Source organism: Episyrphus balteatus, chromosome 3, assembly GCF_945859705.1.
Source record: "Episyrphus balteatus chromosome 3, idEpiBalt1.1, whole genome shotgun sequence".
NCBI lineage: Eukaryota > Metazoa > Arthropoda > Insecta > Diptera > Syrphidae > Episyrphus > Episyrphus balteatus.
Window position 1 is genome coordinate 122950546 of NC_079136.1, and position 27843 is coordinate 122978388.

At 33.8% G+C, this 27843-nt stretch overlaps 3 protein-coding genes across 6 annotated transcripts in view; all 3 read left to right on the forward strand.

Moving 5' to 3' along the window:
- The window catches only part of LOC129916155 (40S ribosomal protein S21), a 329284-nt gene that overhangs the window by 251582 nt on the left and 49859 nt on the right, over positions 1 to 27843 (forward strand). The gene's annotated exons all lie outside the window — the stretch shown is intronic.
- LOC129916148 (juvenile hormone esterase-like) lies at positions 2595 to 5283 on the forward strand. 2 transcript variants are annotated; one of them, XM_055995947.1, is made up of 5 exons: positions 2595 to 3293; positions 3375 to 4394; positions 4456 to 4773; positions 4832 to 4964; positions 5038 to 5283. In XM_055995947.1, the coding sequence occupies exons 1-5, from the start codon at positions 3242 to 3244 to the stop codon at positions 5267 to 5269; spliced, it is 1755 nt and encodes a 584-aa protein (XP_055851922.1). In that variant the 5' UTR covers positions 2595 to 3241; the 3' UTR covers positions 5270 to 5283. The 2 variants fall into 2 exon arrangements, with proteins under 2 accessions (XP_055851922.1, XP_055851923.1); XM_055995948.1 differs by having other exon boundaries at positions 2596 to 3293; positions 3386 to 4394.
- LOC129915216 (juvenile hormone esterase-like) lies at positions 7280 to 8917 on the forward strand. The gene is made up of 3 exons (XM_055994696.1): positions 7280 to 8273; positions 8371 to 8777; positions 8873 to 8917. The coding sequence occupies exons 1-3, from the start codon at positions 7280 to 7282 to the stop codon at positions 8915 to 8917; spliced, it is 1446 nt and encodes a 481-aa protein (XP_055850671.1).

Consider the following 27843-nt stretch of genomic DNA (forward strand, 5'->3'; position numbering starts at 1 on the left):
CGAAGATGTCCCAAGCATATCCCGAAGATGTCCCGAGCATGTCCCGAAGATGTCCCGAGCATGTCCCGAAGATGTCCCGAAGATGTCCTGAGCATGTCCTGAAGATGTCCCGAAGATGTCCCGAAGATGTCCCGAAGATGTCCCGAAGATGTCCCGAAGGTGTCCCGAGCATGTCCCGAAGATGTCCCGAGCATGTCCCGAAGATGTCCCGAAGATGTCCCGAAGATGTCCCGAAGATGTCCCGAAGATGTCCCGAAGATGTCCCGAGCATATCCCGAAGATGTCCCGAGCATGTCCCGAAGATGTCCCGAGCATGTCCCGAAGATGTCCCGAAGAGTTCCCGAAGATGTCCCGAAGATGTCCCGAAGATGTCCCGAGCATGTCCCGAAGAAGTCCCGAAGATGTCCCGAAGATGTCCCGAAGATGTCCCGAAGATGTCCCGAAGATGTCCCGAGCATGTCCCGAAGATGTCCCGAGCATGTCCCGAGCATGTCCCGAAGATGTCCCGAAGATGTCCCGAAGATGTCCCGAGCATGTCCCGAAGATGTCCCGAGCATGTCCCGAAGATGTCCCGAAGTTGTCCCGAAGATGTCCCGAAGATGTCCCGAAGATGTCCCGAGCATGTCCCGAAGATGTCCCGAAGATGTCCCGAAGATGTCCCGAACATGTCCCGAAGATGTCCCGAAGATGTCCCGAAGATGTCCCAAACATGTCCCGAAGATGTCCCGAAGATGTCCCGAAGATGTCCCGAAGATGTCCCGAGCATGTCCCGAAGATGTCCCGAAGATGTCCCGAAGATGTCCCGAGCATGTCCCGAAGATGTCCCGAAGATGTCCCGAGCATGTCCCGAAGATGTCCCGAAGATGTCCCGAAGATGTCCCGAAGATGTCCCGAAGATGTCCCGAAGATGTCCCGAAGATGTCCCGAAGATGTCCCGAGCATGTCCCGAAGATGTCCCGAAGATGTCCCGAAGATGTCCCGAAGATGTCCCGAGCATGTCCCGAAGATGTCCCGAAGATGTCCCGAAGATGTCCCGAAGATGTCCCAAACATGTCCCGAAGATGTCCCGAAGATGTCCCGAAGATGTCCCGAAGATGTCCCGAGCATGTCCCGAAGATGTCCCGAAGATGTCCCGAGCATGTCCCGAAGATGTCCCGAAGATGTCCCGAGCATGTCCCGAAGATGTCCCGAAGATGTCCCGAAGATGTCCCGAAGATGTCCCGAGCATATCCCGAAGATGTCCCGAGCATGTCCCGAAGATGTCCCGAAGATGTCCCGAGCATGTCCCGAAGATGTCCCGAAGATGTCCCGAAGATATCCCGAAGATGTCCCGAAGATGTCCCGAAGATGTCCCGAGCATGTCCCGAAGATGTCCCGAGCGTGTCCCGAAGATGTCCCGAAGATGTCCCGAAGATGTCCCGAGCATATCCCGAAGATGTCCCGAGCATGTCCCGAAGATGTCCCGAGCGTGTCCCGAAGATGTCCCGAAGATGTCCCGAAGATGTCCCGAGCATATCCCGAAGATGTCCCGAGCATGTCCCGAAGATGTCCCGAGCATGTCCCGAAGATGTCCCGAAGATGTCCCGAGCATGTCCCGAAGATGTCCCGAAGATGTCCCGAAGATGTCCCGAAGATGTCCCGAAGATGTCCCGAAGATGTCCCGAAGATGTCCCGAGCATGTCCCGAAGATGTCCCGAAGATGTCCCGAAGATGTCCCGAAGATGTCCCGAGCATGTCCCGAAGATGTCCCGAAGATGTCCCGAAGATGTCCCGAAGATGTCCCAAACATGTCCCGAAGATGTCCCGAAGATGTCCCGAAGATGTCCCGAAGATGTCCCGAGCATGTCCCGAAGATGTCCCGAAGATGTCCCGAGCATGTCCCGAAGATGTCCCGAAGATGTCCCGAGCATGTCCCGAAGATGTCCCGAAGATGTCCCGAAGATGTCCCGAAGATGTCCCGAGCATATCCCGAAGATGTCCCGAGCATGTCCCGAAGATGTCCCGAAGATGTCCCGAGCATGTCCCGAAGATGTCCCGAAGATGTCCCGAAGATATCCCGAAGATGTCCCGAAGATGTCCCGAAGATGTCCCGAGCATGTCCCGAAGATGTCCCGAGCGTGTCCCGAAGATGTCCCGAAGATGTCCCGAAGATGTCCCGAGCATATCCCGAAGATGTCCCGAGCATGTCCCGAAGATGTCCCGAGATGTCCCGAAGATGTCCCGAAGGTGTCCCGAGCATGTCCCGAAGATGTCCCGAAGATGTCCCGAGCATGTCCCGAAGATGTCCCGAAGATGTCCCGAGCATGTCCCAAAGATGTCCCGAAGATGTCCCGAAGATGTCCCGAAGATGTCCCGAAGATGTCCCGAGCATGTCCCGAAGATGTCCCGAAGATGTCCCGAAGATGTCATAAAGATGTCCCGAGCATGTCCCGAAGATGTCCCGAAGATGTCCCGAGCATGTCCCGAAGATGTCCCGAAAATGTCCCGAAGATGTCCCGAAGATGTCCCGAAGATGTCCCGAAGATGTCCCGAAGGTGTCCCGAGCATGTCCCGAAGATGTCCCGAAGATGTCCCGAGCATGTCCCGAAGATGTCCCGAAGATGTCCCGAAGATGTCCAGAAGATGTCCCGAACATGTTCCGAAGGTGTCCCGAAGATATCTCGAGCATGTTCAGAAGTTTTAGCAAAGTTTTACCCTAAAAAGACGAGTTTTAACGGAGTTAGTGATGGCTGTTTTTCCGAAAAAATATGAAATTTTTGTAAGGTGAATATTTTTTCCAAAATTCTATCCAATGCGATAAAGGACTGAATAGCAGAGTACATAATGTATCTTTTTATGCACTAAAATTACAAACCAATTTTTTCAAGATTTTTGAGAAAAAATTCGAGTTCTTAAATATAAGCATTTTCAAAAATTTCCTCCAAATCCAAAGATTCTCTTCTGGAAGTATTGGCAAAGAGCAGAAAAATGAAAGCAGTATGAAACAAAACCTGCCCATAACTGATATCACTCTTTTGACCTATTAACTATTTCTCTATCAGTTATCTCAAGACTATCTTATCTAATCTATGTGGCAACACTTTTTTTTTCAAATCTCTATAGAAATTTTATCTTTAAACAAAAATGATAATCATGTGGTGCATACACAAACCATAAAAAAAAATAATTATTATAAACAAGACTAAGCAAACATACCACATTACCTATACCTACTAGACCGAGACCCATAAAGTTAATTTATATGCCCAGTTACGGGTACAATCACAAAAAAAAGGCAAGCACAAAAGTTCAAGGTATATCATTATCGTTTAATAATAAGTCTTAAGACAATCTCCAAACCCTCGTAGAACTTCTCAAATGTATTTTAATCTCAGTCTTTCTTAAGATTGCAGTCGAAATGGAATCTCTAATAAAAGTACTGATCGTGTTGTTTTGTGGTCTCGGATATATTTCTGGCCAAATGGGACCGCTTGTTGAAACAAACTTGGGCAAAATTCGTGGTTCTATTATGAGATCGGAAAAAGGTATTGGATTCTATGCTTTTCGAGGAATAAGATATGCTGAACCTCCAGTGGGTGAGAATCGTTTTAAAGCTCCGGTACCTGTTAAAAAATGGTTCGGCGAACTTGATGCTACACGAGATGGATTCATGTGCCCCCAAAAAGCGGTACAATTGGATTTTTTGTCAGAAGATTGTCTTATTTTAAATGTGTATTCGAAAAATTTAAGTGGAAATAAGTCTGTCTTATTTTACATTCATGGTGGAGCTAATGCCTTTGGAAGTAGTCACAGTATCGAAGCAGCTGGACCCGAATACCTTATGGACAGTGATATTGTACTAGTCACAATGAACTTTCGCTTAGGAGCTCTCGGATACCTAACAACTCAAACAAAAGATGCTCCTGGAAATTATGGTTACCTAGATCAATTAATGGCACTCCAATGGGTTCATGATCATATTTCGAAATTCGGTGGAAATCCAGGGTCTGTAACGATAATGGGCATAAGTGCTGGAGCATTTGCTGTGACTCTTCATATGGCTTCACCACTCTCTCAGGGCTTATTCCATCGAGCAATTGCTATGAGTGGATCAGCGACCAACGAATATGCTATTGATAATTTAAAATGGACACAAAAACTTGCACATGAGACCTCATGTCCCAGATTTAATGCCGCAGATGTCCTCGATTGCCTTAGGAAAGTTCCCTGGCAGAAGATTGTTGAAATTTCTGAATCCTGGATGGCTTATAATTTGATTGATATAAAATGGAATTACGAAATTGATGGACATTTTTTGACAAAACACCCTACACATTCGTTTGCTGAGGGAAATTTCACCAAGATTCCAATTATGACGGGGATAACCAAGGATGAATTCACTTATTTGATTTTTAGTAACTTTTATGGGTTTTTTTATGATTTTTAGGACCTCTGACAAACTTTGTAATTTTTTAGGTCAAGAAAACAATACTGCATTGTTAAATGACATCAGTTTAAATTTCGAGAAATATGCCCCAGAATTTTTCCTGCACAACTTTTCAGAACCGATGGCAGCAAAGAAAACTGAAAAAGTTAGGACCTTCTATTTGGGAAATAAAACTATTGCCGAACAAAATTTGACGAATTTCGGTGCGATTTTCGCCGATACACTTATCAATCATGGTGTTCATAGATTGGTTGATTTGGCAAGAAAGTATGTGGATGTTTTCTATTATCGTTTTGATTTTAATGGAAGCTTAGGGGCTTATGTGAATTGGGAAGGAAAATCACGAGGTAAGAGGTCCTAAAAAAAAACACACACAAAATGTATAGCAATTTTATATTTATAAAGGTGTTTGTCACGGTGATGATCTTCAATATATTCTGAAAAGACATAAATTACAAAGACAACTCAATCGTTATGACCCGGAATGGTTTATGGTTGAACGTATGGTTGGGATATTTTCGTCATTTGCACAAAATGGGTAAGTTTCTTTTTGATGTAAAAAAATAACTACCAAAATCATTGAATATGATTTTTAACCTCTTTTTTTCCAGATCATCACAAACAATCGATGGAGTGAAGTGGTTGTCTTCTAATAAGACTGATGTAAATACCTTTTATATCGATAGAAAAGTGAAATTAGGCAATGAACCGTATGTGGAAAGATTTCGATTATGGGATAGTCTTTATCCCTTGGGTAAAGTTGGTAGTAGTGGTGTTAAAAATTCTGCAAGTTTGATGGTTGTTTTAGTTTTTCTATTTAATTTGTTTAAGTTTGTGTTTTAAATAAAAATAAAGTAAGAGTTGTTTTTTTTATAGTTTTTGTATAAATTTTTTTTTTGGGACCCCGAAGTACTATTTGGTATACTATAGTGCCGATACTATGATATACTTTTCTATAAGTTTTTGATGTGATGAACTCGAATCTGAAGTCAGAAATATCCTATCAGCTCCCGTTTTTGAAATATTACCGTTAGAAAGTTCGAAAAAATCGTTTTTGACTTTTTTGGAGTTAACAAGATCTTCCGCACATGAACCAAAATATACTTTTCTGAAGGTTTTGGGTGTGTTGAACTCGAATCTGAAGTCAAAAATATTCTATCAGCTCCCGTTTTGGAAATATTACCGTTAGAAAATGCAAAAAAAAAAAACGTTTTTTAACCACTTTTGATGTTATGCCTTAATTTGAAGAATTTTTTTTAAATATAATTCATAACGGTTTCTATTAGAACTATTTTCCTTCTTTCAAGACCTGTTTAAATCTTTGCAATATCTTTTTTGCTGCCGGAGATATCTTAAAATGAAGTAAGTGTGTTTTTATCAAGAAGGAGATGAAAACGTGATATCTGTTTGATACATTACAATAACCCAAAAAAACTGACGATATCTCGAACAATAAAAAAGATATCGAAAAGATTTAAAAAGATCTTGAAAGAAGGAATATAGTTCTTATAGAAACCGTTATAATTTATATTAAAAAAAAAAATGTCTTCACATAAAAGCATAACCTCAAAAGTATTTTTTTTTTTTGTACATCTTCTAACGGTAATATTTCAAAAACGAGAGCTGATAGGATATTTCTGACTTCAGATTTGAATTCAGCACACCGAAAAAATATAGAAAAGTATATCATAGTCTCGGCACCAAAAACCTTGTAGACCTGTGCTATCAATAAAGGTAACTGTTTTTTTTTAATATCTTAAGTGTAAAATTTCTAGGCCTTTGAAGTAATATTTGATCATCAAAAAAAGTAGTTTATATTTTTAGGACCCCTCAAATAACAATTGGTTGGACATCAACAAAATTAATTTATTTTTTTGGAGCCTCTGAAGTAAAAAATTTTGAGGCCACTGAATATTTGGTATGCCATCAACAAACTAAATTGCTTTTTTTTTACCCCCTGAAAAGAACAAGATTTTGGGGAACCGTATTTTATATTTTTTTGGGACCCCTGAAGTAACATTTCACTTGCCATCAACAAACTCAATATATTTTTTTGGCGACCAATGTCAGCTACCGTAATTCTTAATTGTTTTAAATTACGAACGAAAAACGAACAAAAACCGAAAAACCACGTACAACACTAATTTTTTAACAATTTATTGATCATTTTCCGAGAAGAAACACTGTTTACTGCGATTGAAATATAAAAATTAAAGGCCGACCTGACAGATTGGTGCCCATTTTTAACAAACAAATTTTGAAAAGTTGGTTAAAAAATTCCTTCCTAAGGCAATTCACACAGCAAATATCTATATAAATTTGATCCCTTTTCATCAAATTTGAATTTCATTTTTTTTGTTTTGAAATGTCAATCGAAACAGATACCTATCTCATTTAAAAACAACTCCATAATAAAACTAGTGTTTTAAAGTTCATGCTACACTCTTTACGAACTAATCGCCTTCTATCTCTGTTTCTCAATGTCAATTAAAAAATATTTTCATAGTAGAGTATAATTTCAATCATTTATTAAATAATAAGGCTCAGTGTGGAACTTTGACCTGATATTTATTTTAATAGTCACCAATAATACCTATCTAGAGCTTAAGTTAAATATATAATTTGAATATTATACAATTATGGTTTAATAACTACTATTTAGTTATAACTTTCAGGGGCTCCCATTAAATTTGCTACCTTTTTAATTGAAGATATTGACTTTGTTTGATATTGCATCACTCTCAAAGCTTGTTCATGAATTATAATAAACTTTTATTTTTTTTAATAAAAAATATGAAAGTGCACATTCTATTTTGTGAACCCAGTTGAAAAACAAATTACAATCAATACAGAATGATAAATGTGCTCAAAGTGTTGATCGTGTTTTTTGGTTTTAAACTTATTTGTGCTCAAATTAGCCCAGTTGTAGAAACTAATGTGGGCAAAATTCGAGGTTCCATTATGAAAACGGAAAAAGGTTCCGAGTTTCTTGGATTTCGGGGAATTAGATATGCTGAAGCCCCGATTGGTGAAAAACGTTTTAAAGCCCCGATAGCAATAAAAAAGTGGCCTGGTGTAATTGATGCTACCCATGACGGATTTATGTGTCCCCAAATAGGAAAACCAATAAATATGATGTCAGAAGATTGTCTCATTCTGAATGTCTATACGAAATCTTTAACTGAAAAGAAATCAGTTATAATATATATTCCCGGTGGGGCTAATATTTACGGTGGAAGTCACAGTATTGAAACAGCTGGACCCGAATACTTGATGGAAAGTGATATTGTCCTTGTGACAATAAGTTTTCGTTTGGGAGCTTTAGGCTTTCTAAGCACACGTACCAAAGAAGCCCCTGGAAATGTTGGCTACTTGGATCAAGTAATGGCATTTGAGTGGGTCCATGATCACATTACAAAATTCGGTGGAAACCCCAAGTCTGTGACAATACTCGGAATGAGTTCGGGATCATTTGCTGTCACACTGCATTTAGCATCTCCGCTATCTCAAGGTTTATTTCATAAAGCAATTGCAATGAGTGGATCAGCTATTGCAGATTTACATTTCGATAATTTACAATGCACTCAGAAATTAGCTCGTGAGACTTCATGTCCCATCTACAATCCCAAAGATGTTGTGAGTTGCTTGAGGAAATTGCCATGGCAGACAATTGTAGGTGTTGTCGATTCATGGAAATTCTATAACTTGACCGATATGAAATGGAGTTACGAGATTGATGGAAATTTTTTGACAAAGTCACCAACTGTCACTTTTGCTGAAGGAAATTTCAGTAAAGTTCCTATTCTAACTGGAATAACTAAGGATGAATTCACTTATATGATTTATAGTAAGAATTTTTAAGAGAAGTTAAAAAATAACTTTTCCTATTTTAAAAGGAGTTAAAAAATAACTTTTCTTATTTTTTTTTTTTTTGTTTTGTGTAGGCCAAGAAAACAATTCCGGATTATTAAATGACATCAATATGAATTTTGAGAAATATGCTCCGGAATTCTTTACCCACATCTTTGATGAAACAAAAATTAAGAAACTAAGAAATTTCTATTTGGGGAATGAGGCTATAGACAAAGAAAATCTTAGAAAATTTGGTGAAATTTTCTCAGATGCAATTATCATAAATGCTATTAATAGATTAATCCAATTAGCACGTCAGTATGTTGATGTTTTCTATTATCGTTTTGACTATTTGGGAAGATATGGAATATTTGAAAATTGGAACCGAAAACCATTAGGAGTAAATCATGGTGATGATCTTCAATATGTCATCAAACGAAAATACTTAAGACAAACAATTAAACTTTACGATCCGGAATGGTTTATGGTTGAACGTATGGTGAGAGTGTTTTCAAATTTTGCACAAAATGGGTAAATATTTTTTATTCACATTGTTGAAAAGAGAATTTTGAACTTTACTGTACTTTTTTATAGATCTCCGGAAAGCATAGATGGCTTAAAATGGCTGCCTTCCAATAAAACTCAAGTGAAAACCATGTATATTGGAAGGAATGTAAAGTTGGGCAATGCGCCTTTGAGGGCAAGGTTGAAGCTTTGGAATGAAATATTTCCAGTGAAAAAATATGGCAATAATAAAAATTATTATTATCGGTTTAAAGACTAATTCATTTTTGTTGGGAAATTTTGGTTACAAAATAACTTGGATGTTACTCAGGACTTATTCTAAAGAGGTTTCGAAAGTAGTTTGAACAATTTAATTTTTTTCAGAAGTGGGAGTCGGTTGGAAATAATTTGGGATGATTTTGTGAGACGTTTAAAAGTGATTCGCAAATGGTTTGAGAATGGTCTGGTATTGATTCAGCAGTGGTGGAAAAGTTAGTTAGGTCTTTTGTGATTGGTTTCGGAGTTTTTTTGGGAGCAGTTTGGGCTGGGGGTTGTTTGAAAGTTATCAGATAGTGAATTGTAAGTGATTTTTGAGAAATTTGCGAATGGTTAGGAAGTGGTTTGAGAGTGTTTTTGATGAGATTTGAGAGTAGTTTGTGAGTGGTTTGTTAGTGTTTAAGGAGTGGTTTGGGACTCATTCGTGTATAACCGAGTGTTGTTGTATCTTATTAGCTATTTTCAGCAAAAAAAAGAAGTCAAAATAGTAACTTTTTTTTATTCAATCTGTTTATTTAAATACAATGAATTAAAAGATTCGATGAAAACATTTTCATATTAATATTTAAGAAAAACTCAAAGAGGGCTTATATATTATAGATGGTAGAAAAGTTGGCCACTCATGTTTCATTATTCATTTTTTCAATAGTTTTTTGATAGAATTCTGCATTTAAGTTAATCTTAGTTGGACCATTTCCAAATAGTATAATTTGTTCTGGATCCCCAATATTATCTTGAACCCATTTGAAGGATTGCATTTGGTCAAGCAAGGCATAGTAATCAATGGTTAGGTCTGTGTTAGGATCTAAATTCGCAAGAGGTCCCAAACGAATATTCGCAATAACCAAGTTACGAACTTCTTCCGTCAGGTATTCGTCTATAATTTCGTCTATGCCAGAACTTATTTTGAATTCACCTCCTCCATTAATGAAAATCAAAATTGATTTATTTCCATTTGTATTTCTCGTATAGACATTCAAACTTGGACAATCTTTGGTGCATAATGTAACTTCATATTTAGGAAGAACATATTCTTTGATTTCAAAATTTGTTACAGTTTGCCAATATTTAAAATTTTTATCTGCAGTATTCGCTTCAATTTGAATGAAAATTAATGCAAACTCACAAAACACGATAAATAAATTTAAAAGAGACTTCATTTTGATTGAAATCTTAAAAAAGACTGAAGAATAAAAATCAAAACAAGAATTTAGCTGCATAAAATTTAGAGGTTTTGAGATTTATTATTATCTATGATTTATGATAAAATTTTTCTGAGTAGATAAAATTTTTATTGTTCTTAGACTCGTGCATCAGAAATAATATTTTATAGATAAAAAATAGACAGTTTAATGATTGCTTAAAAATGGAAAGTTTGTCTTTCTTTTGTTGAGACTTGTTTCATGTGATTTTAATCGCAAATTGGAAATAATTACCGACTCGTGCACTTTGAAGAACTATGGTGAAAAGAATAAATGTACTATGTAAAAACAATAAACCAACATACAAAGTATTACTTCAGGGGTCCAAAAAAACTATTACTTTAGGGGGAAATAGTAACGGAGTTATGAATACCAGAGTTATGCGCGACAGAGTTATGCGTGACAGAGTTATGAATAACCGAAGTTATGAAAAACCAGAGCTATGAACACCAAAGGTATGAAACGTGGTTTTTGGGTTGGCAACCATAGGAATGTATCAAAAAGCTAGAGCGTGTCGGTTGAGTCAAGACAAGAAAAAAATTTTATCTATGGGTGTCTATTCCCTCCGTTTAGCCAGGAGGGGCAATTTTTCTAAAACAAATCGACTTAATTTGGGAAAAACAAAATTATTAAAAATCAACGGTTTGACCAACAATAACGTACTGTACCTTTTTGTAAAGCCAAAGACTTGTTCTTGTATCTTGTTTTTAAAACCAGTTTTTGAAAAATTAATTTTCAAAAAAAAAAAATAAATGGCTGGTTTTTTAATGTATCGAAAACGGCAAGACATTTTTGGACTAAATTTTCTGTTTTTGTTTAAAAAACAAATAAGAGCATTGAATTTTGAAAACTAAATAGGTAGGTAAGTACTTAATTACATAAAATTTTTAAAAATTAAAATTTGTTAGCAATTTGTTTTCAATACTGTCCATCTGTTTTAATACTGTGACTTCCGCCGTAGGGTTGCATTGATTATATCCTCTATCATAACGAAAACATTTTAATTGTATCCTGACCTCCGCACCACACCACCGCCGCGCCGTTTGGCGGAAAATTTCGGCGCACCACCGCCCCACCACGACTGCACTACGTCCGCACCATTTCATTTTGTATGAAAAATTCGCTGCACTATGATACATAATTTTGAATTATTGAAGAATAAAAAAACAAAAAAAACTACCGCGACGAGAAGGAGATACGAATCCGAGTATCCAGAGTACTTTCAATTAGAAGTCCAAGGTCCAACGTCTTAACCACGCGCCAACCAAGTCATGTTGCTTAAGTTCAAAAAACTTTGAAGATAACTTAAACATGGTGCAGTCGTAGTGGGGCGTGGTGCACCGAATTTTTCATTCAAAATGAAATGGTGCGGCGGTGGTGCAGCGAATTTGTTTCATATTTTTTTCATTTTTTTCAAAAGGAAATGGTGCGGACGTGGTGCAGCGGTTTTGCGGCGGTTTAGAAATTTTTAAAATAGTGCGGACATGGTGCAGCGGTGATGTGGAGCTTAGAAATGTTTGATCATTCTGCGGACGTGGTGCAGCGAACGTGCGGCGCAATAAAAATTTCTGATAATGGTGCGGACGTGGCGCAGCGTCGGTCAGTTTGAATACGATTTTCAACATGTTAATTGAAGGTCACGTAAGTGTGCCAAGAATAAGTCTTTTTCCCATGGCAAGGGGTAACTATTAAAAATAAAAATTAATTTTTAAATTTTTTTTGCTAAAATCATAGCGGAGCTCCAGACTTTTCGCGGACAAATGTGACCGTATGCTGCATCTGGCTGTGCTTCAGCAGTGACTTGGAGACAAATTTTGATCAACAGGATTTTTTCGTTGAAATTATAATATTTAAAGACTTAATTTTATCCTTAAATCTGAAAGAAAAATGAGTTCCACATTCGTGTAGTGCGGCTATAAAAAAAAAATAGTCTAAAAAAATGTGATTTTCTTTCAGCTCTATTTTCATTATTTCCCAAGAATTCCCCCAAAAACAAAACTTCAGTTCAAACCCACAAATTACATTCAGATCAAGTGGAAAAAATACTTCTTTAATATTTCAATAAACCTTTTTTTTTTTGTTGCTTTTGGCCTCCTCCAGAGACCAGACCATATTTTTCCTGTCTTCACTCTAGAATGCGTTAGGGTAGTAAAAAAAAAAAAAATCAATTTTAATCGTAAAATACGCATGAATGTTCTTGCTGGTCTTGTTCATGTTCACCTTTCTGCAGAAGAAGGAATTTATTTTTGACAGTATCCGCATAAAATAATATTTTATGTTAACCAAGGGTCTGCCTTTAACTGAGAGCTCCCCCATAATTCACAAACCTCAAGGCCAATGGGTCAGGTCAGTAGGTAAAAACAACAAAAACACACAACAGGAATAAAGGAAAGAATATAAATAAAAATATATTCACTCTTTCTCTGTGTGGTTGGGTACAATTTTTTCCGCTGTGCGTCGTCGTCGTCAGTCCAGAAAAAGAAAACAACAACACAGAAAAAAAAAAAGGTCAAACCCTACTCAAGGCTAATAAATCTTACTTGGCCCGTGAGTTGACTAGCAAAATAACCGGATATTTATGCAGCTAGCGATACTTAAAAGCAATTTCATAGCTTAAATGTCTTTATTTTTAGGTACTTTTTTTTTGGTTGTTTTTTTGGCAACTTAGTCCCTTGAGTGGTCATCCAATATCTTCCAAGATAGATGGATTCGAACCACTTAACCGGTGTTTACACTTAAACTCTTATAAAAGACGTGATAATGATGAACTCAAACAAAAAAAAAAATTAAACCAAACAAAATATTGATTACCAACCCAACAAAAAAAAAAAAAGGATAAAAAGCCCAAGCGATGATTTATCGATGTCCTCATTTAATTCAAGTTAAAGAATGCAATTAATTTTGAAACAAATGAATTTTTTCTGTCTGCTATCATGGAGTGAAGGATATAAAATGAAAATGAAATGAATATAACTTCTCATTTAAACACGCCGCCATGAGAGGAATAATTAAGTTGATTAAAACGGAAAATGCGAAAATTTTGTACACGGCGAGTATTTAAGGTTGTTTTTTGTTGTTGTTGTGTTTCTTTATTTTTTGTTCGTCGGTCGTCAGAAAATTAATTGCAACATGCAATTAAGGAAACCATATAGTCTGTTTACAAAGTTAGAGTAAGAATTTTTAAAAGCTTAACCAGCATTTGACACTTACCATTTTTCTAATTTCATCTGTATTGAAATTATAATATTTAAAGACTTAATTTTATCCTTAAATCTGAAAGAAAAATGAGTTCCACATTCGTGTAGTGCGGCTATAAAAAAAAAATAGTCTAAAAAAATGTGATTTTCTTTCAGCTCTATTTTCATTATTTCCCAAGAATTCCCCCAAAAACAAAACTTCAGTTCAAACCCACAAATTACATTCAGATCAAGTGGAAAAAATACTTCTTTAATATTTCAATAAACCTTTTTTTTTTTTGTTGCTTTTGGCCTCCTCCAGAGACCAGACCATATTTTTCCTGTCTTCACTCTAGAATGCGTTAGGGTAGTAAAAAAAAAAAAAATCAATTTTAATCGTAAAATACGCATGAATGTTCTTGCTGGTCTTGTTCATGTTCACCTTTCTGCAGAAGAAGGAATTTATTTTTGACAGTATCCGCATAAAATAATATTTTATGTTAACCAAGGGTCTGCCTTTAACTGAGAGCTCCCCCATAATTCACAAACCTCAAGGCCAATGGGTCAGGTCAGTAGGTAAAAACAACAAAAACACACAACAGGAATAAAGGAAAGAATATAAATAAAAATATATTCACTCTTTCTCTGTGTGGTTGGGTACAATTTTTTCCGCTGTGCGTCGTCGTCGTCAGTCCAGAAAAAGAAAACAACAACACAGAAAAAAAAAAAGGTCAAACCCTACTCAAGGCTAATAAATCTTACTTGGCCCGTGAGTTGACTAGCAAAATAACCGGATATTTATGCAGCTAGCGATACTTAAAAGCAATTTCATAGCTTAAATGTCTTTATTTTTAGGTACTTTTTTTTTGGTTGTTTTTTTGGCAACTTAGTCCCTTGAGTGGTCATCCAATATCTTCCAAGATAGATGGATTCGAACCACTTAACCGGTGTTTACACTTAAACTCTTATAAAAGACGTGATAATGATGAACTCAAACAAAAAAAAAAATTAAACCAAACAAAATATTGATTACCAACCCAACAAAAAAAAAAAAAGGATAAAAAGCCCAAGCGATGATTTATCGATGTCCTCATTTAATTCAAGTTAAAGAATGCAATTAATTTTGAAACAAATGAATTTTTTCTGTCTGCTATCATGGAGTGAAGGATATAAAATGAAAATGAAATGAATATAACTTCTCATTTAAACACGCCGCCATGAGAGGAATAATTAAGTTGATTAAAACGGAAAATGCGAAAATTTTGTACACGGCGAGTATTTAAGGTTGTTTTTTGTTGTTGTTGTGTTTCTTTATTTTTTGTTCGTCGGTCGTCAGAAAATTAATTGCAACATGCAATTAAGGAAACCATATAGTCTGTTTACAAAGTTAGAGTAAGAATTTTTAAAAGCTTAACCAGCATTTGACACTTACCATTTTTCTAATTTCATCTGTATTCATTTTCTTTGGCAAAAAGTATCAACAAAATAGAGTGTTTTTTTTTTTTTGACGTGATAACGTCTTATAAATCGATGAACCATGGCAGCCACCACAAAAAAGTGACGCCATTTTCTAGCGTTACACTCTGGCACTTTCGCAGTGCGGCAAAAAATTTCAATTAAAAATAAACTATTAGAGATACAAAAATCTCCTAAAGCTTATTTGAAAGATAATAATCTTAAGCCTAATCCAAATGAAGGATTTTTAAAAATTCCGTCATTAAACAGGGGTAAAACGGAAAGATGAAATTTGGGCTAAAATCTAAACGCGTGGTCGTAGAGAGTTGATTCTTTTTTCTATAGATAGAAAAGACTGATTCTGGATCTGGAACTCCGCTATAAAGTTTTGTTTGAACGTTGATCAGGTGTTGTGGGTATGACAAAATGTTGATTATGGGTAGGGGAAATTTTTTTTTTGACAATTCTAAAGGTGCCAGGTGAAAGATGAAGGAAAAAAAATTAGGCGTCTCATACGGATTTTTTTCCAACACTCTGCGTTTCGAAATATGAATTTTTGAAAAAAAAAAAACTACTTTTTAGGGGTATTTTTGGGTAGTTTTTGATTATTAGCTTAGTTATATGGGACATGTAGGGCTGATAAATGTGCATACATGTGCAAAAAATTGGAATCGTTTAGTGAGATTTGACTGAATACGGAGAAAAATAAGTTTTTAAAAAACAGATTTTTTGGCCGTTTTTAACCGATTTTCATCGTTTTTTATTTTTACCTTTTTTTCTTTAATAGATAGAGGGATATTATATATGGAGTAATGATAGACCATAACTACGACTATATGTGTGCAAAATTTCAATTATTTCTAACTTCTCTTGTAGGCATCTTTGAAATGAGATTGATACGTCATTTAAAAGGTGAAACAATAAGCTTTCACATGGTATAAATTTTTTTATAGGTTGTTAAGGAAAAAATTCATTTAATAGCATGAGAACATAAAAATAAATGTTTTTTTGCTTTTTTTGATGAAATTTCATCGAGTTTAAAAAATTCTAGCTCTTTTTGTAGATGTCTCAGAGACTTGATCTATATATATTTATTTTTAGCTAAGACAATAAGCTTTTAGATGGTGTAAAAATTTTTAGAGATTGTTAAAAAAAAAATGGATTTAATAGCGTGAGAAGATAAATTTACATGTTTTCTTTGCTTTTTTTGATGAAAATGATTGTTTTAAATAAATTATTTTAATACTTTTTGCTGATTGTAAAAATTTAAAAATGGTTTTATTATTTAGAAAAAATATTTAGCTTTTTAGTGGTATAATTTTTTTTTGTGAGCTTTTAAAATAAAAAAATTAATATAATGAGAAAAGAAAAAAAGTTATTTTTTTTTAGCTTTTTCTTGTAAATTATGATTGTTTGAAATAAATAAACCCTTCAAATGGCTTATTTTAAAAGCACACAACCTGTTTTCTTACGACGTTATCACCTGTGTACTTTTCGGATTGTCCCGTTAATTAACTAGGTTCATCTTGTTTATTGGCGGGGACCATATACAGAAATCTAGCAGGAACCGATTAAGAAATGGTCACATTGATGCTCAACGATACTCTTGGGGGTCCTTGTTAATTCTTCGCAAGAAACATTAACCTGAAAAAGGCCTAGACTAGATTTGAAGCTATAAAACCGTTAGCGTGACAGTTAAATAGAAAGGATTTGATACAGTCAAGTCAAGTCAAGAATCCTGATCCACAGATTCAAAATTGTAGAACATCTTCCTTGCTTAAGAAAGTCAAAAGGTAAAGATCCCTAAAACTTAACAAAATTTGGGAAAGTGAAAAAGTGAACAGTGAAACATTATTCAATGTTTATTATTTTCGTAGAAATTTTTCAAAAAATTCTTCAAGAAAGAACAATACCGACCGATAGAAAAACATTGTGGAACGTATTCATTTCGAGTAATGGCAAATTGTGGAACGTACTCATTTCTCATTATTTTCGAGATTTGAAGCCTAATACCGGCTCAGTTAGAGCGAATATCGAAATATTGTGGAACGTATTCATTGTGGAACGTATTTATTTGGAGTGAATATTAAAAAATTGTAGAACGTATTTACACTATTTTTCGTACTTACTATCATTATTTTCGTAGAAATTCCTCGATTTGGAAGCCTTATACCGACTCAGTTCGAGTGAAAATAAAAAATATTCATGTAAAATTGTTTTGGTAGTTATGGTGTTGACTGGTTACAGTTTTTTGTAGCTGTTTTGAGTTTTTCACAAATTGTAAAAGAAATGTGAAAAACACTCCTAAACACTTCGTTTCAGAAAAAAAAAAAAAATGTTCCCCTTTCTGTTAACTGATCAGATGTTAAGTTGCCAATGTTGCAGCAATATGTTTTCAATTAAGTGCTTTTTTTATTATTTCTGTTCCCAAACTTTTGAGTAAGACTGTCCATTGCAGTAAAAACATAATGAATTTATTGTTATTATCGATTAATGCAGAGGTATAAAGTAGAAAAAAAAAATAAAAAAAAAACAATGTGACACAATGGAAAAACCCGGATGAAATGTTATTCATTTATTGTGGCAACATGTTTTCTTGTGTTTCACAATTTTTATTTTTAATGAAATAAAAAAACAATAACTATAATTTATTACCCCAAACAATGATGACAACATTTTTGAATATTGTCTTGCATGGTAATGGTAGTTGTAATTTGTTTCTCAATTATTCTTAAGTTCTGACACATGAATATGGGGATTGTACTTTGTCATAATTGTTGCAAAGATGATGATGAATAACCTGAGGCAAGTAAATAACCTCTATTTTTCTTATTTATAATTAAATTCTCTCCAAAAAAGAAACGAAACATATAAATGAATACCTACCCGAGAGCGTTATCATTTTACATGATTAAAACCTGGAAGCTTAAATACGCTTTTGTGTGTCATCCACATTTTGTGGGTGGATAATGGTGTCCTTTACAACAAAAACATATCACCATCCACTATCCATGGTCATGGCTATCATTTCTACCAACTGCTACTAGCTACTGCTGTCGCCGCAACAACTATCCCAAAACGGATATACGGGTGCTATTTCCGGGCAAAAGCAAAATAAAAATAAAACTACAAAAAATAGAAAAAAAAAAATAAAAACGACCATCGTACACGCGGAAGGCCAACTGATTACATCCATTGACCCAATGCTGTAGTTCCGATCCGACCGCACGATTCTGTACCACGCTATCCACACTTAATGTCACTCAATCGTGAAAATAGGATATACATTCTACGACCATGATAGGAAACATAGCTCAACCATATCGTATTATTGCGGTTTTTTTAACCGAAACATTGCGAAACATGCACTCGGGGACATGCAAATGTGTGTAGAGACAGAGGGGAAATAAAATTCAAGTATCCAATCTATTTTGTATCTATCTCTCTATGCTATATCCAATTCAGACAATAACATAATTTTATATATGTATGAGGATTTGTGTAGGACAATGTACAATGACAGGACCTCAGGGGAGAGATAGAGAGAGAAAGAGAGAGAGACCAGAAGCAGGACATACATATAGAGAGACAGACTAGAATTGATTATGGTTTCGTGTTCGTTGTGACATCTGGGGGACAACAAATATGTATAGGTAGTAGGTAATTCTGTGGACACAAACACTGAGAAAAAAAAATAAATAAATAAAATCAATAGAGTTCAAACACTTTGAGAAAGTTCATGTCCATGGAAGGACTTTAGCGTAAAACTATCAATTTGACATTCCACAACTACTATTTTGAAACGAAAAGCAAAGTTTTTCAAACTTTTTCTTTTCAATGTGATCAAATACTGAGAAAGTGAAAAACAGAATAGTGAAAAATTGTGGAACGTATTTAATTAATATTTTTTTTTGTAGATATTCCTCGAGAATTGCAGTTAAATACGTTTTTATTTCGATTGAATAGTGAAAAATGAAAAATTGTGGAACGTGAAGTTGTGGAAAAACGAAAACTTGTGGAACATGGAATTGAAGCCTTATACGAACTCAGTTCGAACGAATAGTGACCCTTTCTGGAAAATACTCATTTCGAAAGGAATAACGAATAGTGAAACATTTTGGAAAGTATTCATTTCTCATTATTTTTGTAAAAAATCTTCGAGAATTAAAGCCTTATAACAACTCATTTAGAGCGAATAGTGAAACATTGTGGAATGTGTTTATTTGGAGTGAATAAAGAATTATGAAAAAGTGTGGAACGTATTTATTTCTCATTATTTCTTTAGAAATTTCTCGAGAATTGAAGCCTTATAGCAAAATTTATTTGCGTGAAAATTTAACCAATTTCAGTACAAATCAAACACCTAAATATTGACAATATGCCATCTACACGTTGTGGGACGCATGATGAGCACAAGACTTGAGGAAGAAGCAAGAAAAAGTCTTTCACTACAGCAGAAAGTGGAAACATACTTCGTTTTATTTAAATGATGTTGCCATTGTTTTTTTAGGATCGCTCTGACATTTGAATTCAAAAATTAATTTTAAATAAAAATAAATCTTCCGCTTAAAATGTTGAAATTTTCTAAAATGGAAAGTGAAAATCTGAGCAGTGATAAACTGTGAAATGTTGCAGTTAATTATATTAAACTTGGTCATGAAATATTGTCAGAGAAACCAGAGGCGGCGGAAGGGGTGTGCGGAGTGTGCCCCCGCACACGGCCCCGCGCTTGGAGGGGCCCCGCGGGCGCCAAATGAAAATGTCTCGGTAATAATAAAATCCGAAAAACCATGTCTATTTTCTTTATTTATATTTTATAACAATCAAACAAAAAAAAATAATTTAAATTGGCTTGTTTCCACTCGATAGAAAAAGAAAATTGAACAATTTAAGATTTTTGTTTAACTTTTTTTTCTAAAGTGAAGCACATATTTAGTTTGCCAAGCACCTTGGATTATCTAAAACTTTTCCGGTTTTAAATCAACAATTTTGATCAAACAAAAATGTGAATAATTTATGTATTTATTAGTTACTTCTTAAAAAAAAAAAATATTAAATTATAGATAAGTAGTATCTAACAGAAGAAAGCAAACATCAACGAAAACAATTCCCATTAGTCATTATAACTTCATTGAAAAACTTCCAACTAGATCAGGCATGTCAAACTCAATGATTACAAAGGGCCAAAACAGCGAGATACAAATTTTTGTGGGCCGCACAACACGTAAAGCTACAATTTTTATAATAACGAAGAAAAAATTATAAAAATTATAAAAATTGAGGTCACTTGAACTTTAAAATTGTAAAATTTTTATAGGTAAAACAATTTTGTAAAAAAAAAGCAAGAATGATAAAACTATTTTGTTTCATTAACCATTTTTTTCTCAGACCAAAGTTCGTTATTCAGGTTTTTATAAATCACTCATTCCTCTTAATGGCTGAAATAACTGCTCGCATCGACAGGTACCTACTTTGAAATTTGCAAACAACTTTATATGGCTGTTTTCAAGTGCACAAAAATACTTATAAAATCGGGCATTTCAACGAATTTGGAACTTACTTCGGAGTCACACTAGAAATCGTTTTCCTCCATTTTCACATGATTCGGCATTAATTCAATGTTTATGAATCGAAGAAAATCAAGAGCACTTGTCTTTCACGAAAAATTATGCACGCCTTTTTCGTATTCAATTTTAAAGTTTAGATTTTTTGCGCAGTATATTTGATACGGCCGACTGATGATGCCAATTTAACTAAGTTTGATATATTGCAAGTAGGAAAGTGCGTCAAATCCTGGTTTATCTTCTGATGTTACAAAAGAGCTAGGTTGCATTTGAATGTTGCATACCTTCACATATTCGTTATATTATGAATTTTCCTCGCAGTTTTAAGTTTAACTTACATCTAGGTAGGTATCATGAATTATAAACTCTGCAACCATTTTAGATAGCAAAACATGCTGGTTTAAAGAATTTTATCATTAAAAACCAAAACAAATTCCCAAGCCCCAGAATCTTTGGTAGGTTAACTCAGAATCACATAACTTACCCTGATTTAAAACATGAGATCTTATAAAATTCGTTATTTTGTTTGGTTTTGTCCCATATTTATTTGTTGATTAGGAAAAAAATGATGCATGTGTGTCGAAAGCTGTCAACATAAAATCTAAATTATAATATAAAACTCAAAATTAATAAAAATGTCTACAGGGCCGCAAAGTTATTCGTTGTGGCCCGCATGCGGCCCGCGGGCCGCAAGTTTGACTAGCCTGAACTAGATGATGAATAAAAACAAACCTAGAATAGTCACACAACTTTTTTATATATCTTCCTGCATCTAGCAGGGAAAGACCCTTGGTTTTTTCCGGCCTCTTTTTTTAATAGAAACCATAAACAAGTTTTTTAAAAAACAATAGTTTAAAGAAAGAAACAAATCCCGGCTTTATGTCAATATAGCAATAGCACTCAGCGATATTACAGGTTGTTTGAAAAGTGTCAATTTTCAAATTTTAAGACTAACGTGAGACTAGCCTTACCAACCACATTCTTGTAAAATCTATATTTCTTTTAAGAACTGTACAAAATTTGTGTAGATAAGTGGTTCACGCAAAAACGGGACGATATGGATGATGTCCTTCTTTTTTTAATTAGAGATGGTTACCTTACCATTAAGCAACGATACTCTTGGCAATGTAATGACTTTAAAATTTGAGTTTTTCGCCTCTTATTAAGAGGATTTAATATGGGGACGTTATTTGGTGTGAAAAATATAACTTCATTGGATATAGGACATTTAAGAACAAATTTTGCATAATTATAAAGCCAGTATTTGTCCTACTGCATACAAAAACGTATATAGGACAAATAAGCATCAAATTCATCGAACCAATTTGGTCTATAGGACAATTTTTTTTTATTTTGAAAACTAAAAGATATAGGACGATTCTGTTTGCAGCAATCGAAAGAGCGTGGTCGAAAATATAAGATGGCATCCATAACTCATTTTCGGCAAAAATGGTCTGTAGGACAAATAAGAACTCACGTCACGCTATATAATATTATACCAATTTTAGAGAATTACCTCAAATTGTACTCATAAATTACTTACTATTTTATGAAAAAAAAATCAAGTGTTAGTTTTTAATAGTTTCTATATTTTGATGAAGAAAGTTTGAATTTTATTTTTTATTAAAATAGTCAAATTTTAGAAAATTTACATTTATTTTTTTCTAAAATTTGGAATGTAGATAAATAATTTCTGCAAAATTTGATACCAATTTCACTTAAAATAGTTTTTTTTTTCCGAAAAATGTTTAGGTATAACGACTTCTAACGATTTTGATTTTTTTTCTAAAAATGCGCCTTAATAGGTAAATGAAATTTTGTTAGGCAGGGCGGCCACTGCAGAAACGCTTAACTCATCAAGGTAAAGAAAATTTCAAATTTGAAGTGAAAGAGGGCTGTTAGTAATTACGAAAACCACAGTCCACAGGTCTTCCCGTCTGCATTAGACACTGTTGGCGTGGTAAAACGAATTGTGCATCTCATAGAGCTTAAAGACGATATTGGTGTCCAGTTAATGGTTATGCCATCTTCTTTTCAAATTCAGACGTTTTCCGGATCAAAGGTTGTCAGTTTCATAACGCAGCATGTTTTAAGGTTAGAAACGATGGAAGTTTCATAGTCTTGTTTTTTGGTATGTTGGTCGATGAGTTAAACATTATTACTTAATCAAATAAAATTAAGACTCATTAGCAACGACCCAAAGTATATGCAAAACTACAAATAATTCAGGAAAAAGTCTCATATATTACGCTGCGCCCGCCCCTTTGAACTTATGGAGTTAAAAGGCAAATTTAATCTCAAATTAAAGCTAATAATGTCTTCTTTTGAAAACCAGAGGTCTTTCAAGTCAGAAATTGGAACTTAGGTCATGCAGTCTGTTTTAAAGGTAAGAGCGTTTTTCATTTCTAAGGTTCCCACAGGCTTGAGGGTGAAATGCCAATGAGATCCGACAGACCTCTTAATTTTGAAAGAAGATGATATAACCTTTATTTTGACATCACTGAGTCATTAATTCCTATATTTATAAGATTTGCATTTTGTCTAATTTTTCCTTGTATTTTAATCAATTTAGAAATACTGTGTATGGATTAAAAAAAAATTCGTTGAAGAACGAATTAATTTTTTTCTGATATCTACGTACATTTAACAAATCTTATTTATATAAAAAGTTAAAAATTAAAGCAATTTGAAATTTAAGAACAAGTTCGTGAGATCGAGTCGTGCATAATGATAGTCCAAAATCATTTTCCTAGGGGCCCCGCAAATTTACTCTCGCACACGCCTCATTTTGGTCTAGCGCCGCCTCTGAGAGAAACGAAATGTCCATTCGAAAAATATCCGGTGAAAAATTTTTCCACAACAGAAAGTGAAAATCTGACAAGCGAAAAATTGTGAAATGTTTGATTTTATTGTTAGGCTATTGATTATGTAGTTTAGAAAGGAACTAAGACGTTCACGGGTTTTTATTGCAGGAATCGTTCAATCGGTTATAAAAGAAGATAAAACCGCGGAGTGCTATTAAATGAGAGGGTGGAAACTGAAGATAGGGGTGCAAAAGCCCCCTTTTTGGTTTTTTCAATATACCTCGTAAACCAAGCAAAATTTTGATATATTGCACATAAAACTTTTTGTAGAGAATTAAATTTCCTATTGGAATAATGTTTTAAAAATTGAAAAAAAAATTTCCATACCAAAATAGTCGAAACAATCATAAAAAAAATATCTAAAAAATCGATTTTTTGAGTTTTTTTGCTTTTTTACTTGTATATTTTTTTTTTGGTTGAGATAGACATAAACGTTGCTTGAAACAAAAAAAGAAGATTAAATTTCCTTCAAAATGCTGTACTCACTAGATTTTTTCATTGAAAATTAACCGAAGTATGGCTATTTTAATCTATCTTTTTTTTTCGCATTTTTAGTTTTACTCAAGTAAAATAGAAACATTTGAGGGGAAAGTACGATAACTTAAGCACCAAGAACTGATAATGAGATTTTGTAGAGGGGTTAAATACAATTATTATTTACTATGGGAGGGGGGTCAATGTCCCCCTGTTTTGGCGGGAGGGGCAATTTTCTAAAAAAAATACTTAAAATAAAAAAAATTATTAAAAAACAACGGCAACACTTACAGTTTTGATTGATACTTTTTTCAAAAGCTAGAATTATAAACTTAATATTAATTTTAAAATGAAGTTATTTTAATCAATTGTTTTTGAAATACCCGATTTCAAAGTCAAAACTTGTGAAAAAAAAGTTTAAAAATACATTGAGTACAATTTTCACAAAGACTGTGGACCTCAATACGAAATTGATCGACAAAGTAAACTGCATTAATTGATTTCTTATCAAATCATGAAAATCATAATGTTCCTATGCCTTCTACTTTTTGAGAAAATTGAAAAATAGACAAAATACTTTCTTTATCGGAATCACTCGTTTATTTCAAAAATAATTGATTAAAATAACTTCATTTTAAAATTAATATTAAGTTTATAATTCTAGCTTTTGAAAAAAGTATCAATCAAAACTGTAAGTGTTGCCGTTGTTTTTTAATAGTTTTTTTTTAATTTTAAGTATTTTTTTTAGAAAATTGCCCCTCCCTCCAAAACGGGGGGACATTGACCCTCCCTCCCATAGTAAACAATGATTGTATTTAACCCCTCTACAAAATCTCATTATCAGTTCTTGGTGCTTAAGTAATCATACTTTCCCCTCAAATGTTTCTGTTTTACTGAGTAAAACTAAAAATGCGAAAAAAAAAGAGAGATTAAAATGGCCATACTTCGGTCAATTTTGAATGAAAAAATTTAGTGAGTACAGCATTTTGAAGGAAATTTAATCTTCTTTTTTTGTTTCAAGCAACGTTTATGTCTATCTCAACCCAAAAAAAATATACAAGTAAAAAAGCAAAAAAACTCAAAAAATCGATTTTTTTGATATTTTTTTATGATTGTTTCGACTATTTTGGTATGAAAATTTTTTTTTCAATTTTTAAAAAAACATTATTCCAATAGGAAATTTAATTCTCTACAAAAAGTTTTATTTGCAATATATCAAAATTTTGCTTGGTTTACGAGGTATATTGAAAAACCCAAAAAGGGGGCTTTTGCACCCCTATCTTCAGTTTCCACCCTCTCATTTAATAGCACTCCGCGGTTTTATCTTCTTTTATAAATCATTGAACGATTCCTGCAATAAAAACCCGTGAACGTCTTAGTTCCTTATTACCCTGTTTTTTTCGACATAATCAATAGCCTATGTTTTTCATCTACTTGTGGAGAATAGCGTAAGAAAATGTGATAGTAAATTTACTAGATCATCTACTTATGAGTAGTTAACCATTCCCAATGGAAAGTAATAGCTAATAATGGCCGCTCTCCATAGAAGGTAGGAAAAATATTCATGATAAGATGATCTAGTACATATATTATTAATACTAGATCTACTCATGATCTTCTGCCCGAGTATATGGGAACTGCACTGATTTCGTTGAGTTGAAAGTGCGTTTAGATTACACTGGTCTGCAAACGTTTTAACTTTTTTTTTTCTTCTTCAAATAATTTTTTGATATTACGAAAGATAAGACTATCCTGAATCTAAATCTGGTTTCAGAAAAATTCTATCAGGTACCATTTTTTGTAAAAATGATTTTTGAAAAATGTGGGTAGTTTCTAAAAAATCACCCTTTTAGATTCATTTGAACTTGTATAAAATTAAAACTGTTTTTCGCATTGAGCTCAAATTTGGAGGACTTATTATTTATAATATGACCTATCGATTGACATCAAAAATGTCCTTTTACATTAATGTTTACTCATATTTTAAAATACTGATTGACAAAAAAAGCAGAAATATCGAAATCCTTCACTTTTTAGTAAATCCTATATGAACAAAAACACCTTAATTAAGGAAAATGTAAAATATCAACGCCCATTATATTTAAAAAGTCAAATATGTAAAGAAAACCATAATAAAATACATTAAACAAAATTTTTACGTGTTTTGTAATTTTATATACTATTTTTCTATTTAGAAATATCTTATTTGTAATAAACCATTCGATAAACTGCCTTGTAAAGCTTCAGATTTGTTTCTCCCAGAAACAAAAGTATACTTTTCTTATAGTTTTTGATGTGCTGAGTTAGAATCCGAAGTCAAAAAAATTCTATCACGTCAGGATTTTGAGATATTCACATTAATGTATGACAAAATCAAGCTTTTTTTTTTAGAAAATCTCAAAAAAAAAATTACTATATCTCAAAAACCAGAGCTGACCGAAATTTTTTGAGTTCGGATTCAAAATTAGCAAAGTAAAATCCATTAGAAAAGTATACTTTTGTTCTAGGGAAAACAGAAATTGAATTGAAAAAGATTACATTATGCCAAAATATTTCTTCGAAAAAAAAAAATGGGGTTTTGAGATTTTCTAACAGGAATATCTAAAAAACGTGACGTGCTAGTTCATTTCTGACTTCGGATTCGGAATCAGCATACAAATTCACCCCATCATGATGTTGTAATAAATGAACTAGATCATCTTCTTATGAGTAGTTAATCAGCTCCAATGAAAAGCGGCTAGTAATGATTTGTTTGCTTTTTTGTTCTCAATTATTCTAGTACAATTTTTTTCGGTGTGTATTTACCCGTACTTTTTCTCCCATATCAATATTATTTTAGAGTTGAGTGGGTTTGTTCACACAGAAAATTTAATTGCACAATAACTTGTTTGGTGAAGATATGTCTATGACTCGTTGGTTGCCTTTTGGCTTCAAAGTTCTTGAAGAATATTTACACTGAAGTAATTTTAACCAAAACCTACCATCATCATTGCATTGCATCATTGCACCGGAAATACAAAAAGTTGTTCAAGCTACGATATACGTACAGTACACATAGTATTGTCGTAAGGATTATTTTGGTTTCAGAACAGAGAGAAATTGACAAAGTTTTTGAAGTGATAATTATTATTATTTCTGTGCAGGCAGAGAGAAACCTGAGTTTATACAGGAAGGTATAAATGGTTGAGAAAACAACATCTTCGTGTATAAAGTTTTCTAACGAAAATTTAGAGATCCGCTTCAATTATTCTAAATTGCAAAATTTTGTACGAGTAGGTTTCGAAGAGTTAGATACTTGTAAAGAGGGGGAAAAGTAGTTTAAAGCCGAAATATGATATTTTTAAGGGAGCGTAAAATGAAAACAAATTGCTTGTGTCGTGTTTTGATTAAACTATATCCTAGCATAAGATTTGTTTAGTTTGTTGTGTGTTTTTCTTGGAAAAAGGATGAATGATTTTTAAAAGATATTATAAGTCTCTATTTTCTAGTTCGATTTGCTTTTATAAATGTTTTGTGTTTGTAGTTTAGAGTAAAATCTTTGAGACTTATTAAAATGGTAAACTGTGTTTTTTGCATAATGAAAACCAAGAAACAAAACTGTATTCAGAGGTTGTAGTTTGAAATTTTGAGCTTCACGGAAAAAAAGACCAACTAAAATCAAGCGGATTCCGTATTAAATTAAGCGGATATCTGCATGGTTTTTTGATAAGAAGACTTCCGTCTGAAATTAAGCGGGCAAATCTTCTTAATTTCTTGAATGTGCAAATTTAAAATAAATCCACTTAATTGAAGCGGAAAATCATCTTATTTCTAAGTGGTAACATTTTTAATTAAAAAAAAGACGATATATAATGTTAAAATTTTTATTTTTAGTCGTTTTTTTTTTCAATTAAAATGCACATTAAATTAAATGATGTCCACCTTTAATTTATTTGAATTTAAGAGGTTTCCACTTATTTTAAGCGGAAATCCTATTGTTTTAAGGGGGGAAATCCCTCTGGATGACAGCTTTTTCAATAATTTTGTTTGGAAAACCGAAAGCATTTATTG

Coding starts and splice junctions, on each gene's coding strand:
- LOC129916148 (XM_055995947.1), top strand. CDS start 3,242: ATGCCCAGTTACGGGTACAATCACAAAAAAAAGGCAAGCACAAAAGTT. Junction 3,294..3,374: donor GGCAAGCACAAAAGTTCAAG/GTATATCATTAT, acceptor TTTTAATCTCAG/TCTTTCTTAAGATTGCAGTC. Junction 4,965..5,037: donor TCGTCATTTGCACAAAATGG/GTAAGTTTCTTT, acceptor CTTTTTTTCCAG/ATCATCACAAACAATCGATG.
- LOC129915216 (XM_055994696.1), top strand. CDS start 7,280: ATGATAAATGTGCTCAAAGTGTTGATCGTGTTTTTTGGTTTTAAACTT. Junction 8,274..8,370: donor ATTCACTTATATGATTTATA/GTAAGAATTTTT, acceptor TGTTTTGTGTAG/GCCAAGAAAACAATTCCGGA. Junction 8,778..8,872: donor GGTTTATGGTTGAACGTATG/GTGAGAGTGTTT, acceptor ACTTTTTTATAG/ATCTCCGGAAAGCATAGATG.